Source organism: Manacus vitellinus, unplaced genomic scaffold (assembly GCF_001715985.3).
Source record: "Manacus vitellinus isolate BGI_N305 unplaced genomic scaffold, ASM171598v3 scaffold_29_pilon, whole genome shotgun sequence".
Lineage (NCBI taxonomy): Eukaryota > Metazoa > Chordata > Aves > Passeriformes > Pipridae > Manacus > Manacus vitellinus.
In genome coordinates this window covers 8,736,923-8,754,854 of record NW_021940207.1, presented here as the reverse complement: position 1 = coordinate 8,754,854, position 17,932 = coordinate 8,736,923, and the positions used below count along the sequence as shown (strand labels likewise).

Genomic DNA, 17,932 nt, shown 5'->3' with positions numbered 1-17,932 from the left:
GACTGCATCAAGGTTTGCATATTAAAAATATGCAAGTATTGAGGAACAGAGAATTAATTTAAAGAATGGTCAAAGTTATACAAATTCGTCTTCTGTTATAAACACGAATTTGCACACAAGTGACCAGGAACAACTCGAACAAAATGGACTGGAAACTGAAGTTATTCAAAGAGCACAAGAAAATCAACTATCTAGATCCTACCTTTCCACCTGTACAGGGACCATCAACTGCAGCCTTCTGAATTACAGGCATGTTGGGATTTTCATTCCTTTTCAGAAGTTTGACATTGTACTTATTCACACCTGCAAAATTCTGAGAGAAACCGCAGCGATTATTATTGAATACTCTATTACTTGTAATAACCCAATCATATTAGGAATGTTATGCAAACAGCTTTCACAAGCTAATATCCTTAGAGGATTTCAGCTTACTGAAAACCTAGCCCTTGTTTTCCCATTACAGTGTAGCTTTAGAGTCTGAGAGGAATAGCAAAATAGCTTGCTATGATCATACATCTTACACACTTTCATATTCTGTCTGTAAAATCTCTACTGAAGAAAAACCTCAAAAATAAAGTTTACCTATTAAAAGAATCAACTAAGATGCCATTTAAAGGCAAATCCGTAAAATGACAAATCAGATCAGAGTAAAATGACAAGAAAGGAACACATTTACTCAGTACAGACAAAATTACCTGTTGGTTTGATATTTTATTATGTGGCTGATTTTCACCTCTTGTAACTTTGGAATCTTCTTTAACTACAAAAGAATGTATTCTTTTGAAACACTCTTAAAATACTAATCAAGACTCAAAAAATATTAACTCCATACAAGTACACAGAGTTGCATTAATTTGAATGGTTTTATCAAATGTTTAATTCATACTTTATAGGGCATTTGGCATATGCTTTTCTTCTAGGATAAAATAAAATTAAGCATATGGAACAATATGTCTAATTTTGTGTTCTACTATTAGCATCACAAGCAAATTTTCAAAACCACATTGTGTGGGTTTTTGTTTTGTTTTTATATCAGATGGGCAGTGAGTCAATAGAACACAGAATGTCCAAGACATTCAGGATTAAGGACGGAACAATCTAATAGGGACACCAGGGACATCTGACAATAACAAGTGCACTGCAGTGTTTATAAAACTACAATAAATTGTTTCCTGTCAATAACTACAGAAAGCCAAAAAGCTCAACAGACATTTCAATGAAGATCAGATAAAGCAAGTAGTTTTCCTAAACAGTTTCTAATTATAGTACTTACATTTTTTATATGGCTCCTGTTTTCTTTGCTGACATTTAAAGCTGCTGTCGTTGAATCCTGGCTTATAAAACTGATGGCCAGTTCCCAGCTTGATTTCCTGAGGTAGAACTGCACTCTAGGATTTCAAACAACAAAGCTTAACCAAAAAACTGTGTCTCTGTCATTTACAAAGCAGCCCCATACAATCACCTCTTTCCAGAGTGGTGCATGCTCTGTGTAACAATACTGTGATCCAGAGGATTTATTTGTAGCATAAACTAAAAAGTTTTCTGATATAATGAACTGATATATGAAATTATGTGAAATGTTCATATTTTGAACCCAGGGATCTGTTTAAAGTTTATATACAAACCTTCTCATGCATGTTTTGCTGAATGTGATGAGACTTCCCAGAACTCTGCAACGACTGCCATATGCTGCAGAATTCATCATCTTGCTTACTCTGTGCCTGACAAAATAAGAAACAAGATCCCCAACAAACTCAGCAGCTATAAATTCAGCTTTTGAAAAGCTAAGCATATACCAAGACATTCCAAAATTGTAAGGTCCAAGTTTAACATAGCTCAGATGAGCTATTTTCATAATGACACCAGTACAAGTTGCAAGTAATTAGTTTATAAAATAAGCTGTTGTGGTAAGTTGCATTTGTACAACAACTTTTACCAAGAATCACTTCTGAAAATGTTGTTTAGTTATTAATTCAAGTTATGAACATAGGAAAGAAGACCAAGTACAATTAAACTCAGATAACAATTCAGAAAGGTTTCAAAAGCATGCTTTCATACTCGTAGTGGTCTAAGATTTTATTATTAATGACTTATTTCGTAAGGCCTTATCAATCAGGCTCAACTGCTTCATTCCATTACAGGTATGTTACCACAGAACTGAAGCCCAGACATGCAAAAAACACTTTTGAAAATCTAATATCTAACCAAGGATAACACAGGATATTATAGCCATTCAAGAACAGAGACCAGTTCTGCTCCACTCTATCTGGACTAAAACATTTGAAATACTAAAACAAAGCTATTTATTAATCGTGAGAAAAGGACACCCACTTAAACAGAGGGTCAAAACAGAGACATTTGGGTCCAATACTAAATGAATCAGAACACTCACTTTATTTTTCTGATTGCCACTCAGAAATGATCCTTTCTGGGGTGAGTTGCCCTGATTTTCAGCCCTGAGATTGTAATGCTGTCTTCCATTCAGTTGCTAAGTTATTGAGAGAAGAAAATAAATCAGAAGTGTTTTGTTGTCCTAAGTTTTCTTTTGGAAAGTAGTTTTTCCTGTATAGACTTAAAAAATTTGAGACAATTGTTCTCAAACACCCCTATAGCAACATGAAGTTACTAATTAAGATGATTTGCTTTAAAGAAGACACTTACTAAGAACATAAAGTTTCATTAAACCACTAAGAACTCCAATTCACCTATAATTTTTCCTTCTTTATTGCAGTTTCAAAGTAAATTGTAACCAAGAAGTAAAACCAATAGGGAAATCACGTCTTCTTTTTCTGAGCATGGACAAACTTGGCCTACAGGAAGCATTAACTGGAACAGAACTTTAAAGAAATAACTGCATCTCTGCCCAAAACACACTATTTGTTGACACCAAATGTGGTGTCAATGCTCCAAACTAAGTATTTGTCTCTCAGAAATGCAACTGGAGTTACTCAAAGCAAAACAACTGTCAATAGGAAATCTTAGTCCCTTTCATCATTGGATTAATTATTTTCTCCAAAATAAGAATTATCCTACTTCTAATATACTGACACAAAAACTAAATTTTGTTTGGGCCAGTGAAGACAATCCTGTCAATAATTCAGCTTCGAGGGAAAAACATTTCTGTACAAATGCAAGAAAAGTCTTACTTGAGTAGGAACAAAAAGGGAGCGAGGAGAATGGTTGAGGCCTCCCAGATGCACTTTTTGTGAGCATACAGATGACAGATCAGATGCATATGAGTTGTAGTTATTCACTGCTGGCTGAGGTTTAACTATGGCCATCAGTTTTTGATTTCCCATTTCTGACCGACTACCATGAGACAGGTTAATTAAGGCACTTGATGGCAGGCGATAACCTCTGGCAGGGGAGCACCTTAAGAAAAGTAAATTACACCATTGTTTCATACAGTTTCATTGTTGCCAAAAGATAATGAGTTTAAACAACAGAGGTTGAAAACTGTCCAATATTGAAATCTAGCAGCATTATACACAACCTTAATCCCACTGCACTGCCCCCTTTGGCCTCTGGCTGTCAAACCCAGCAAACAGTAATTACCACTCTGAGTTTATATTGTGCCCTTCAGTGGTGAGCTTAAAGAAATTTTAAAGGTGAGTGAATCGTTTTACCATAGTTCTGTAGTAAATATTTCTGTAAAAGATTAAGAACCAGTAAAAAATATTCTTTTCCTTTTCAGAAATGAAAACTGAAGTTTAAATTGCAGTAGCAGAATTATAAACTGAATTTAAGCACCATTTCTGAATGCTGAATGTTGTCTGTGTTACAGGACACGCTCTTGCAAGGGCTACACTTGTGCTATGCTTTGTGAATGCAGGGAAGAGGTAAGAATCCACTCTTAACTTCTGTCATTAAAACCTTAATTTATCCAACAACGAGGGTAAAATGAAGCCTGCTGCATAAATTTGTGCACTTAAAAGTTTAGCTGTTTGCTTAAATATAGAGGAGTTATCACACTTTTTAAAACAAAAGCACCTCCATGTCCTGAAGAACAGTTTAGGGTTTTAATGGTGGTTGGAATTCAATGCCTAAGTATCAACTACTACAGAGTCTCTCCTTCAGAAGAACAGATGCCTACTGACTGGTTTTTAATGTATGTGTTGAAGACATACTGATAATAACCTGTTTCCTATGTATTTGTTTTAAAAAGACACTTGGAACTAGTGCTTTATTCTGCTGGTTCATATTTGCTTTCTACAAATCAGAAGTTTTTAAATACACCAGAAAGAGCCTAAAGAGCATTTCCACTATATAATATGCTTCATAAAAATTATCCATACTCAAGGAGAATAAAGAAACACAAAAGAAAAAAAAAATGACCAACACTATCAAGAAACAAAGTTTCAAGAAGAGGCATTACAAACACTCAACCAAATCAAAGGCAACTATATCAATAGCATGAAATGACTGGGAACCCCCCTGCACAAACCTTATAGTGAGGCCTCCAAGGAATTCTTCATCAAACAAAACTTCAAAGAGCACATCTGTTTCTCTAGTAGCTATAGAAAACAAAGTAAAATGTCATCCTATATAGGGTACCTTAGTTACTTCCATCTAAATTCTGTAAACATCTATATTGCAATAAATAACGAAAAGACCAAAAATTAACATGAAAATCCCAATTTATTCCTGAGTCATTTCATTAACAGAAATTTGAAAATGCTTCTCTAAGTCATGTATGTCTGCCCTTGAAGATACAGTTTCAGCAGAAATGTACCATGCATAACATCTTACCAGTGTGCATTAATAGAACTGCAATTTATAGCAGAATGTCACAGCTGTCAGAAACTGCCACAGAGGAGATGTAAGTCACTTTTACACTGAGGTAGTCAGAAACCAACAGCTTTAATATTAACTTCCTGCATAATGGTAGACTAATACTCCTTTAAAATTATATTAATATATTGTAATTACAGAGAGAAAAGCTGCACCCAAGTCTAGTCTATTTGAGATTCTGTTAGATGCAAACTGCATGAGAAAGCAACTACTGAAATGCCAGGTAAGAAAACAGTTTACATTACTGGATCTCAAACTGCTACTCAGTGGAAGTGGATAAATCCTTTTATTTACTTTAAATAGATTTATGGTTAATCTTCTTGTCAAAGAAGGTATAAATCCATGCCAATGGAGTATCACAGAACAAAAAAAAAATTCAAAATAAAACAATTTAAGACAAATCATATTTGATAAAGTTTTATGTTTAATGTAAGTATTAAAGTTAACACTTGTTTTTATGTCTACTTCTCTTAATTTCACTCATATCTTTACATAACTTAATTTTGTTCCATTTTTGATCTGTCCTCTTCATATTAAGAGGGAACAAAGGGGAACTTCTTATTCATATTAAGAAGAAAAAAGGGCAGGTAATTTCTTATGCAAAGAATAGCTGTGTAACACATGAAATTAAACTAGAATACCTGTAGGTTGAATTCAAAACAGTAAATATGTTCATTAATGGCTTTATGTTGTATATGCTGCAGAGTGAGAAGTCTGTGTGCGTTCACAACCATTTTGCAAAACACTGTTCTGAAGCTGCTTTCCCACCACTGGCTGAGCTGTTATATAGCTACAATCACGAAGAAAATATTACCTCCTTTAATTCCTATAATGGTACCTCGAAGACCAACTGGAACAGAAAAGTTCTCTCTCACGTTGACAACACGGTCAAACAGCCTGTACTCGGCATCCCGGTCCGGAACAACCCCCTTCTGCTGCTCCAATGGCTGACAAGAACCAAAAGACTGGGTTAGTGTAGGCAAAAGGATAAGGATTACAATTAAAATGCATTTATAACAGTACCTGAGGCAAAATATAAAGCAAACTTTCTGGAAAAAAAACCCAAACAAAACCAAACCCCCAGGCCACCCCCTCCTCTCCCATCACTTACTCTGTACAGCAAATGGGGTTTTACAGTCACTCGCACCTTCTTGTTGCTCTTTCTTTGCTGAAGAAAAGGAACAGAAAGTCAGTACAAACCAGAGTAGGAATCAGCACTGGAACAGGTAAAACAAACCACCTGAAAAGATCATGCAGAATTCTTTAATTTCTTTTAGATAATGGTGTAACAGCTTTCAGGAAGTGTTTAAAATAAGCCCAGTTTTTAAACATGGTGGATTTCTTACCAAAGCATTACTTGTCTAATTCCAGATTTCACATCAATTTTATTCAGATGCCCTTGCAAGTTATTTCAAAAAAATTAGCCCACTATTTCATGGGGTTTTGCCCTTAGCTTTTACTTTAGTAATTTCCTTGCCCACTTTTTTCAGCTGTGGCCTTTGGAAAACAACTTTCTAATTTTCTGCAGACCAAAGAGAAACTGCAAGGGAAGAACAGCTGGGACTGTTCTTCTGTACTTAGAAAAAGAGCACTTTAGTATTTCTGAATACATATATATACACACTGGTACGTGTTCCTTTATGAAACCACCAAAAGGCACAGTTCAGAGGACAGCCTACTGCTGCTAAACCACCCCCAAAAGAGTGAGCCAATTACAAAGATAAATAATGAGCTCTTCTGAATTTCTGGGATAATTCACATTACAAGTTCAGATTTTACATTACAGTCTGTATCCTTTTTCTTTGGAATGAGAAGTCATCTTCAATGGTTTTATTCTAATTCAAGAACTGGGAAGATAATGAGCAGCTGCTTTTTGTTCACCCCTGCTCACAATGACACTAAGCTGCATACCTTGCATTTCTCTATTTCTTCTTCAATTTTCTCAACAATGGCTGCATCCAAAATTTGCAAGTCACAAGATGAGCGAGACAAAGCAGACACAGGATGTGCCTTTAACCAGGCAACAATTTCTTGCACTTTCTCAGCTCTGAATAAAAAAAGACACGAATTAGTGCTTTTAAGTGCATAAACTAGGCATTTTACCACGTTCCCTAATTTAATCAGTCATGTATATGATACAGGCACAATGCTTGTATATATTCATAAAGTAACAGAACCTAAGAGCTCTGTATGAGTTTACAGCAGGGATTAAAAAAAATAATCTGAATCATGTAATACTGTTTCAAAACCATAGCCTAAAGTTTTGTTTCAGAAAAAAAAAATTCATTTCAATTAAAAGTATTCAGCAAATTATGTTTACATCCAATCATAAAACCATGCCCACATGTGATTACAGGTTCTGTGACCAGCTGTTTCTCACAACACTGTAAGAAAGAACTTCACAGGTAAGTCTGTCTGGTAAAATGGAGCACAAACCTGAGACTCCTCTAAGAGAAGAGCCTCACAGGGGTATATCCACCTGTCAAGAGTCCTGTGGGGCACAGTGTCACACAGACTTACCACCTGGAGCATGTGGACAGGCCCTACCAGCTGATAATTAAAGCTTTTCATGTGACCACTCTGTATCTGGAACCAAGGCTGCTACTTGTGTCCCATGGAACTGACTAAACGGATACTAAAAATGTGCAAAGTAGTTTAAATTCTGTAAGAGTTATTTTTCAAAGTGATTTTAGACAACTACAACAATTATTGGTTCCTTTGACAAAAAATTATCTTTATGACTAGTCATAGCTGTGTCTACTGAGGGTTACTTTAAAAGCAAGAATTATGATGCAGCCATTGAAAATTACATTTACTGAACTTGAGGTTGGAGTCTGAAACAGACACTTGCACTGCACAACTGCAATGTCCAGCATTCAGGTAATTTTTTCAGTCATTGCTGAAGAATCATGCTGCTTAAGGAACACCAAAGCTTCAGTTACAAAGCAGCCAAAACTACCAATTTCAAAACTGTCCATGTTTATTCTCCCTATTCTAGAAAAAAAAAGGAGCAAGATGGCTTACCCATTCTCATCCTCTCCAGGCCAAATGTCATCTTCATAGCAGATATCTTCCTGGCTGTTCTTGGCTACATAATTAAATAGTTCAGGCACCCTGATAAAAATAAATAAATGGGAGATAACTTTTGTTTCACGTCAACAGACCACAGAAAAAGCCTCATCAAAACAAAATCTGATGGGCTTCAGAATTTGTGGAGCCAAGATGAATTATTCTTTACTTAATTTGGTTAATTTGTCAAAGGTAAGTTGTTAACAAAATTACTCTATCCCAAAATATGATTCTCCTTGGAAAAAGAGACTGTAAGAAGGAGAAAATTGGAATAAAAGAAATTCCATCAAGCAATCTCCAAAACCAAACTCAACAGTTCTTAGAAGAACTGTGACCAGAGGACAAAATCCAAAGACTGAGACAAAGGTGGATAATTTGGATGAAGTTCATACCCAATACTTGCCTTTCTAAATACTCAGCAAGTAGTTGTTCTACTGCAGAGGAATACATCCATTCATTTCCAACTTTCTTGGTATAGCCAGGAACTTCTTCATTTTTCTTATTGAACTTCAGGTTTAGCCCCACATTTGCTTTGTGATCTCCATGAGGACTGGAAGCAAGAAAAAGTTCATTAACTTGCAGTAACACGTGTGTGTACATACACTAAAAAAACCCCACATAAACATACATTCTAAGCCTTAAACCAGAGAAAAATTAAATGAATTGTATTGTTTACTTGTTAGCATTGTGTCAAAAATGTTCCAGACCAAAAGCTGTGCTATGGTAGCTGACCACCTGTGGGCCCAAACTTTATTGCAACGGAGGGTAGGAAATATTTTACCCTTCTTTGATTGAGATCTAATCAACCACAAACTACCTGGCATTCACCAAGTTGTAGAAGAATGTCCTTAAGCAACCAGTAAGGAACAAATGTACACATTAGATCACAAGAAGATGCTCATGCATCAAACATCTTTAGAGATCTGTCCTAAGAAACCATAATTTTGACATTCAGAGGACTATATGGATTGCCTCCCTTTTGTATTTTAAGCAGTTTTAACTACTTCTTAAAAGAAGTTACAGGTACAATTAATACCCCCTTATACTAGCAGTGATAAGTACAGTAAATTAGATCCCAATTTCACTTTTTTATTCTCAGTGTGGCACAGTCAGTTTAAACTCCTAATTCAATTATGCAAACAGGGAACCAGGAAAATCAGTTTTATATCTGCCTACAATATAAAGCAAACAGACATCTCCAGCAAACAGAAAGTAAAAACACATTTATGATCGGAGAGAAAAACACTGCATATCAATTTAGTTTACAGCAAATATACTTTAAAGAAGGTTTCACATCATAAAATAGCATACACTTGATAAGATGTATGCACTTAAAACACAGCAGAAATTCTGCAGAGTTGTCAAAATTCACAAAGAGAACTTACTTCTTCTTCGATCCTCTTCCAATAAAGATACTCCCTGTAAATCTGGAGACAAGATATCCACTTACTCCAAGCCGGCTGGCCAAAACATATGCAGGATTGTATTTCACAGAATATTTCTTTAAAACAAACAAATAAAAAATATTGGCAATTCCTGAAGGATAAGGATTTTTATACAAAGGGCAAATGAATAATATGGAAGCATCCCTTAAAGACATTTACCCTTGCAAAATCTATTTGATACGTGGTTTAAGCTTTTACTAGAAAAGCAGAAGCACTTACATGCTGGTTCTGTATTAAGGTATCAAGTTGGGGCTCACAGGGAATGTTAAAAACTACACGAATTCTGCCTTCTCTGATCACATCACGGGAATCGTGAACCTTGGAGAGAAACACAACACATTAAAAATGCTATTCAAAACCAGCAGCCTTTGGAGACTAGACCTTGTAGTCTACTTGATCAACAATTTTGCTGCAGTAGGCACAGAAATACTTTGGGATTTATCACCTTGCCCTGGCCTGTACACTGCATCCTCAGAGAGGCAATCAGTCAGCATTAAATCAAAGGAATCCAGGACTGAAAACAGGACAAAATAGGAACTCTGTGTATTGCAAATTATCCCCAAGAATTAATAAAAATAATCCTGCTTTCCTGCTATGCTTTTTACTCTTATGCCAGCAACGATGACAGGGAAAACAGAAGAACTCCCTCTTCCTCTGACTAAACCACCAGGGAATCTAAGATTCAAAATTTTAGCTGGCAAACTACCACTACTGTCACACAACATCTTAGACTATTTTAGGTTTACAAATGAAGAAATCTACAGGGAAAAAAATATTAAATTACTGGAACTAACTTCTCCCATGCAGCCATAGTAAGGGGATCCCAGCATGAAGGCTGTGCTTCCAGGAGGAAACAAATCATCCAAAGTTCTGATCTTTGAAAAACGAGAGTCAAAGGCTCTGATATCCTACATGAAAAAGACAAAATTTATAATCTCAAATATCATGCAGTTCCAACAGAATAATAAAAAAGTTCATATAAATGGACACTTATTCTAAAACATTATCTGAATCCGAAATAATTGAAAGAAGATGACACTGAACTCGTATATTTACCTTGACAACTGTTTGGTAAACAAAAGGAAGAACTTGCTTGGACCACTGCTTCTCCAAATAAACTTCTCCATTTTGGTTCAGTTGATACCTATTCCCAGTGAGTAACTGAGCATATACAACTACTGATGTTTCATGGATAATTATTCCTTTTCTTCTCTGGTAGCTGCATACAAAGCAGAACATTTAGTTTGATTACAATAAACAGAACTGAACCAAGTATTGAAGTAAAAATAAATAAAATAAAAAAATCCTCTTTAAAAGAGGATTCCAATAGTTTGCTTCCTATTTTACAAAAAATACCCAGAATAAATGGCTTAACCAACTGCTTACCCCCTATTGCACAGCCATCACTACGAAGTTAAGTATATTAATTGAAGCACATTTTATCTTTACAGTGGAAGGGGTCGGTTTAATTATGGCATTTAACTCAAATGACAGATAATAAAATGCCAAACTACTGTAACTCAGTTATATTCCACTGAGCACCCACACTCTAGAACTGCAAGAGCTGTATTCAAATGCTGAGCTACTTGAGTTGCCAATTGATACTGTATAACTTCATTCTATGTACTTCCTACAGCTGAAGATTACTAACACCAGAACAGAAAATTGAGAGGGAGAGTAAATACTGAACCTCATTCACTTGAGTTCTTTTGTAACAGCATCTAACTTTAATTACCTAGGGACCAACTCCACATATTCTGAAATTTCAACACAAGTTCTTTTGTGTTGTTTTTTTTAAAATTCCAGCAGACTCAATTAACCTTTATCATCAAGTGCTGCTCTTCTACGCTGCTTAGGTCTGTAATGCAGCAACAAAACACAGCTAAGATATAAAATGCCAAGTTACACTTTCATTTTCGAAGTTACTTACTGCTCTGAAATGCCTTGAACTTCTTTTACCCACATGCTTTGTTCCTTATCTCCAACATAAGCCACTTTGGTTGGGGGCACTGCATTTCCCATGTAAAGCTTCTGTGTGCCATGTGGTTCTTCCAAATAAAACCTTGAGAATATTATGACAGGTATGAATTTAACCAAAGAAGATTCATCTTGTCATGAGCAAAACTTAAAACAGTCAGAAATTAGTTGTTAAGGATGGAGAAAACTTGCAGCATCATTTTCTCTATCCCTTCCACAACGAGCCACACAGCATATTTTTTTATCAAAAATACATGTGCTGAAAGGAAGGTTGCATAGAAACATTCTCTGTGTGGATTGCTGTCCATGCATTTTTCCCTCAAAATTAAGAATGAGCTCTCCCAAGCTTCTACAACTACAGCAAAATAGCGAAGGACTAGAACTGTTACAGAGCCAACAAACCTCAGAACAATGTTAGACAAAGCAGCCTTTGCTACATCTGGACTAATCTGCTGTCAGCATTACAATAAAACCGACATTTTCATGTACAGCCCAAGGAACTTAATTTGAAAACTAATAAAGACAACAAATAACTCTGCATCAGACAGCTCTTACTTGGTTTCTCCATCTGACACTGCAACAACTCTGGCTTCTTCAAGGTGGGGCCAGTTAACAAAAACTCGCTTTCCAAGTATCAAACTGGCAACATTTTCTACCATCTGAAAAAAACCAGAAGTTCCTATTACTAATTGTTTAACGTATTAAAAGATTTTTGTTACACTATTTTCAAACTGTTTTTGCAATAAAAATTACTCTAGATAAAAACGAGGCTTCTTGCAGAATAAAGAGTTCATTTTATCTTATGAAAATATATTTGATACAGATTACACAATACCTGATAAGAAATGTTGCTCTTTGCATGTTGCATATGTTATGTGTAAGATCTGGACTGATTTACACTTCTGATATGGGCTGAGTACTACTTTTGTTAAATCACTTAGAACCACTTTTGTCTCTGGGATACAAAAATCAAAATGTCAATTTGAGATTAGAGAAATATTTTGTACCATAGATTTTAATTTTGTACCTCGCTGAAATAAAGGAACAGCACTTATGGTCATGACTTTGTAGCATCTGTAATTTTAATCTCACATTATGTTGTGGGTTTTCTAATGAGTTTCTGTTATTTTTTGATACGTTATTTTGGCTTATTTTTCTTGCCAGGTATCTTAAATACACATTCTCTCTGTCTCTCTACTGTAAGATTCTATCACATTGTTTCCCTCCTCTCTCCTTTCCTGGTTTTATTTATCTCTGAAACATTTTTCTTTTCTGCATTTGTCTTTTGCTACCTTGACTCTTCCCTCTAATTCTCTAATTCCTCTATCAAACAGCCCCATTTGTGTGGAAAGCGTTAAGTCTGCTTTGCTGTTGAAAAGGGGCCAGTGAAAAAGTGTCTATGTACTCAGCTACACAAAAGTCAAACAGCACTGGCCTGGAGACTGCATTTATACCATTAATTAGTCAGCTACCAACTCCTTACCCAAGGACATCCAAAGGTTACCACAGAGAAATGCCAGAAACTCTGCTAAGGAGACTGACACTTCATATTGTGAAGCCTGGATAAATTTAAATCTCTCAGCAGATACCCAAAATTCTAGACTGTTTCCTACACAAATTTAGCATTTTAATCCTAACAAACATTATTTTTTTACTATTGACTCCAACAGTCGACAAAACTTTCAGAGCAAACAAGTACCATTGGTTTTTTCAGTGAACTGATTCAGCTGGTACTTTCAAAATATATATATTCTCACATATAAATATATGACCACCTAATGGTCTCAGCTTTGTGCTGGGAGCTAAGAACTCCAGAGTTCTTACTCATGCAATTAACTCTATGGCCTGGAGTATACAGCTGGGTACCACCTTCCTTCCTATTAATCAAATTTTAACAACTCATACATACAGCTTGGTTTGACATCAAGTATTACTAGTTAAATAAAGTTTTTTTAAAAAATCTAAAGATATTATTTTAAATTCAATATGTTTAACTATTCTTTTTTAAGAAGTGCTTGGGTTTTAAATTTTTTTAAATTTTTTTCATCACTACTCTATAAGCTTTCTTCTTTATATAGTACACTATTAAAAAGGCATAAATAACCAACATTTCAAATCTAAATATTTACCTAATTCAGTCTTTTTATGACAAGGCTTTTGTCTGGATTTTTTTGTTTGGTTGGTTGATTTTGGATTTTTGTAAGGTTTTGGTCTTTGTTAGGAGCTGAATGCTTACCTGATCTTTGGAGTTCTCATCAGCTATGATTTCTAACATCATGTTCTCTCCATGGCTGCTTTGCTGAAACACCTGTACACCACTTTTTCTAAGATAGAACTGGGTAAAAACAAAACAGTACATAAAACTTGAACTCTTACATAGTTATCTATTAAATACAATTGAAACGTCAGAAGAGAGGTATCTTTTACCTTGTGCTTAATGTGCTTTAAAGTAGGAAATCCACAAAAATATAATGCACTCTTGTTGATTTTAGTTATCTTATTGTGGGTTATTTCTACATGCCAAGCATCCAAAGGTATTGTTTTATACCTAGAAAATAAGTAGCATAACACTTGTTCACACAGATTGACCTTCAGCTCTAGAAAAGCTCAATACTCATTCAAATATTCATTAACTGACAAACCCTTTGATGTTCCAGCAATTAATTTAAGTCACTTGGAATCTATAGAAAGGACTATAAAAAAACCCCCATGCTATTGCTATGAAGAGGCAATTCATTAGGAAAAAGACAAACCTTCACAATACATGCCAAACTCACTATTTTAAATAATTGTTATTATCAAATTCTAAACTAGCAGTGGTTCCATATGGTATTAATGGTATCATTTATCTTCACAACTACTCGTTCTTCACTGACTGTAATCCAGCAACAGGCATTCCTCCTCTATTCTGCTTTAAGTTTCACTACTATTAAGCTTATGTTTCCAATTTATCTTGAAACCTCGGCCTGTGTGAAATAAAGCTGGCTACTTTTAGTGAGAGAAAGGTGAAAAACACACCTGTGTTCCACTCTGCACTGGATCCAAATGCTTTCATTTTTTAAAAAATACTCTGGAATTATCATGCTGATAACTCACCACTAGTTATCAAATATTTGTACCATCCTCTGTGTCATACGAAGTTTAGTAATTCTCGAGACTGTTCTCAATGATTTAGCATCTGTTCATCTGTTTTGCAAAGTAACATTTGAAGGGACAAATACTTTTACTGTGCCATCCAAAACAAGTAACATCTAATTCAACGTTTTACATTTTCCAGTGTAGATATTGGCATATGCAAGCTTTGGTTAAAATGTTAATAAAAGTATTCCAACTGCTTTTAGCCTACTTGAAACTAGTTATGCCAGTGTTACCTTGTATGACATCGTTCTATTGCAGGGAATTTCTCTGGCCATGGTGACAGGTACTGAAACTCAACATCTTTCTCATACCAGTACATCAGGCAAGGACTGTGAGTGTTTCTCCGTTTCTCCTCCTCTTTCAGGCCCTTGTTACAGGACTCCATGGCCTGCAGCAGACGTTTCTAAATTTCACAGAAATCAGCACGTGTGAAACTGGCAACAAAAATGAGCATGGAAACATCTACCCTGGGAAAGTGGATGTGTGCACTTTTCTGGTTCATGTGCTCATTCTCCAAGTGCAGCCTCACCCTTCCTCACGTCCCAGTTCTCTGACAAAAATATGACAGTTACCATGGAATGGCTTTGGAGAATAAAGATCACCTTTTTGCAAATCTGTTTCCACAGTGTAGCCTTATCTAATACTGTTTTCCTATATGCAAAAGGAAAATTATTACTCTATTAATGCCCCCTGTTACTGGTGTTCATGTGAGGAGATTTCCTGTAAAAATACACTTTTTTTTTTCTCAAGTGTTTCTTTTATTTTACATACAGACATTCTGTACTTTTCTATGTATATAGGAATTAAACTTTTTTTCCTCAAAGAACCTGAAACTAAATATTTGAATAATGGGTGAAAAACATTAACAAACAACATGAAGTTCACAGCCCTTACTTAGGACTTCTGCCTCCTCAAGCTACCACTTTGCTTGTGGTAACTTAATCTAGACTTACTCTCCAGGCAGCTAACATCTACATTTTTCTTTGATCTTACCAAGTGTAAATCAAAACTTGCACTTAATTGCTTGTCTGTTGACTAATTAAGAAAGTTAGCAGATTTGTTATGAGGCTTTTATAGACAGCAGATGCTGAAAGAACTTACCTCATCAATAAATGGGATTAATACTACAGCTTCCCATTCCTGCTGTTTTCCATTTAGGTCAGTTTTAAAATCAGGTGGATAATATTCTATAATAGGAGAGTCTTGACTAGTCATCAAATGCTAGGAAAATAGAACAGAGAGAATATCAGAGACAATGTAGCAGTAATTGTAAGAAGAGATGGAGGAAGGCTGGTATTAAAACCAATTCAGGGCTGTAGAGGAATTCAATACCTAGCTGTCCTAGTCAGAAATTGCTTAGCAAATGCAAAACTTTTTATTTATTACTAACTTTACAATGTAGTAAGAATAGTAACAATTAGAATATTTATCCATACACCTAAAATTTAGAGATAGAATATAATTAATAAGACATGCAAAAACGTCAAAAGAGTAAAATAAAATAAAGCAAACAACCAGTAAGCAATAGATAGATAATGCAGTTTAATTCTATATCCTACCTGGTAGCATTTAGGTAGCAGATCTTTGCTAGCTGCTGGAAGTACAGCAAGAAGCTGTTCAAATGGCATGAAAGGTTTTCCCAGTTCAAACTGGATTTTGAGTTCACTGATGTTGCGAATATCTGACAGGTAAGGTGCATAATGATAAGGATAATACCTGCAAGGAAAAAACCTCTTAAGTTACTTAATTATAGCACAGTAGTGTTCACAGATCACAGCCAAACCAAATCACATGAAATGTTCCCAGCATACAAGGTGAAATATCACTCTGTCCTTCAGCAGTTTCTCATTTGATGTTTTTTCTTACCAGCTCCATGATTGAACTCCATGGTAGTAATAATGCAAAATCCATTGTATTGCCTGGACATAACATTCAGCTTGATCAGCCAAGAAGTCACTTAAAAGAAAAAGGAAAGATACTAATTTTCACAATATACAAAAAGTACTTAGCACCTTGCACACAGAAATGAAGATAGCACATTTTGGGAACCTAATATACCATAATTTTCTAGACTCATTTAATCCTAATGGACTTCTTCTATTTGTCCTCAAATACCTATTACAGAAAACTTGAGTTGCAACTCTCATTGCATTAGGCAAAATCATCACCACTGCAGCAGTCCTACATATGTTCTCTGCTTTCAACATGAAAGAATATTCTGTCTTGTACTAGAATTGTAGAATGGTTTGGGTTGGAAGGGACATTAAAGATGGTCCTGTTCCAACCCCTCTGCAGGGTCCCAGTAGGCTGGGACACCTTCCACTGGACCAGGTTGCTCAGAGCTGCATCCAACCTGGCCTTGCTTCTCTGGGCAACCTATGCCAGGACCTCACCACCCTCACAGTAAAGAATTTATTCATTTTTATCTAATCTAAACCTACTCTCTTTCAGTTTGAAGCCATTATGCCTTGTCCTGTCACTACACGCTCTTGTAAATAGTCCCTCTAATAGATATTTACAAAGACTTGTCTTTAGGGCTTAGAATAAGAGAGAAGAAAAAGTATACACTTACTCAGAAACTACTTCTACACCCATTTTAGTCATGTAGTAAGTTCTTTTGTATTGCCTGAACTCAGTTTCAAACAGATCATCATCTTCTGGTTCATCTTCCAACATGGCTGAAAAAGCAGGCATGAAAAATAAAAAAGAGGGATTAATGTTCACTTCTCTACTATAATAGGTTTAAAACCACTCACTTTTGACTTACTGACTTAATTTTACCCCTCGATTCAAAGTTATAGGTGCTCATACCTTCCTTGCATTGAAAGTAACACGACACAATCAAACAAAATCTTTTACCCAGAGAAATTCTAGAACTTTCAAGACAGGTAGCCCATTTTTTTAGCTCAATGATAAGAGCAAACAAGATATATAAGCCACCAGAAAAAAATCTGAGAAAACATTAAAATAGATTTTAAAATTTAACTATGTTCAGTAACACCATCTCATATCATGGAGTATTATTCATATATCTTTGACAATTAATTTCAAAACATGAGCAAAAAATATTTCCTACAAGTGGAATGAGTTTTAAAAAATAACCACAACCAAAAACCCTAAAGCCATAGAAAAATCTGTTCATTTGTCCCCAGTATAAAACAAAAAAACCTAGACATACAATTATTAAAAACATAATGTTGTTGAAGATTTGCTCATTCATTCCTTTAACTCATCACAGAAATCCAGGCCAGGGAAGAAGCCCTCAAAAGCTTTAGCCCCACTCTCTCTGTCCAAAGCAGTTCCACTTCCCAACAGTTGACTATGAAAGTCTTGCATTTAGATTAAGGTCATCTCTGACATGAAATTCTTACAGTTCTTCCAAATCTACACACATCTTAACATGGGGGTTTTGTTATATGTATATGGAAAAAATATTTGCACTTACTTTTAGGGGTCACTTCATCTTCATTTTTTTCTAAAGCAGCCAAAGATATAGAATTTTCCTGAGCCTA

At 35.4% G+C, this 17,932-nt stretch overlaps 1 protein-coding gene across 8 annotated transcripts in view; it reads right to left on the bottom strand.

The window, feature by feature from the left end:
- The window catches only part of XRN1 (5'-3' exoribonuclease 1), a 38,104-nt gene that overhangs the window by 11,227 nt on the left and 8,945 nt on the right, over positions 1–17,932 (bottom strand). For 7 of the 8 annotated variants that reach the window (XR_001920936.2, XR_001920937.2, XR_001920938.2 and 4 more), the window contains 26 exons: positions 17,866–17,929; positions 16,993–17,098; positions 16,287–16,376; positions 15,980–16,136; positions 15,522–15,641; positions 14,654–14,823; positions 13,710–13,830; positions 13,519–13,617; positions 11,838–11,941; positions 11,236–11,367; positions 10,362–10,524; positions 10,100–10,213; positions 9,525–9,623; positions 9,246–9,361; positions 8,264–8,410; positions 7,816–7,905; positions 6,703–6,838; positions 5,903–5,959; positions 5,606–5,738; positions 4,445–4,514; positions 3,147–3,372; positions 2,393–2,488; positions 1,626–1,721; positions 1,274–1,388; positions 696–760; positions 203–313 (listed from right to left, as the gene is read on the bottom strand). Coding sequence is in view for 5 of the 8 variants with exons in the window: in XM_018074909.2 (XP_017930398.1) it covers positions 203–313; positions 696–760; positions 1,274–1,388; positions 1,626–1,721; positions 2,393–2,488; positions 3,147–3,372; positions 4,445–4,514; positions 5,606–5,738; positions 5,903–5,959; positions 6,703–6,838; positions 7,816–7,905; positions 8,264–8,410; positions 9,246–9,361; positions 9,525–9,623; positions 10,100–10,213; positions 10,362–10,524; positions 11,236–11,367; positions 11,838–11,941; positions 13,519–13,617; positions 13,710–13,830; positions 14,654–14,823; positions 15,522–15,641; positions 15,980–16,136; positions 16,287–16,376; positions 16,993–17,098; positions 17,866–17,929 (2,997 nt within the window). In the remaining 3 variants the exon portion in view is untranslated. Of the gene's footprint in view, positions 1–202; positions 314–695; positions 761–1,273; positions 1,389–1,625; positions 1,722–2,392; positions 2,489–3,146; positions 3,373–4,444; positions 4,515–5,605; positions 5,739–5,902; positions 5,960–6,702; positions 6,839–7,815; positions 7,906–8,263; positions 8,411–9,245; positions 9,362–9,524; positions 9,624–10,099; positions 10,214–10,361; positions 10,525–11,235; positions 11,368–11,837; positions 11,942–13,518; positions 13,618–13,709; positions 13,831–14,653; positions 14,824–15,521; positions 15,642–15,979; positions 16,137–16,286; positions 16,377–16,992; positions 17,099–17,865; positions 17,930–17,932 lie in introns of those variants that run through there. The other variant, XM_018074912.2, reaches the window with a different exon arrangement.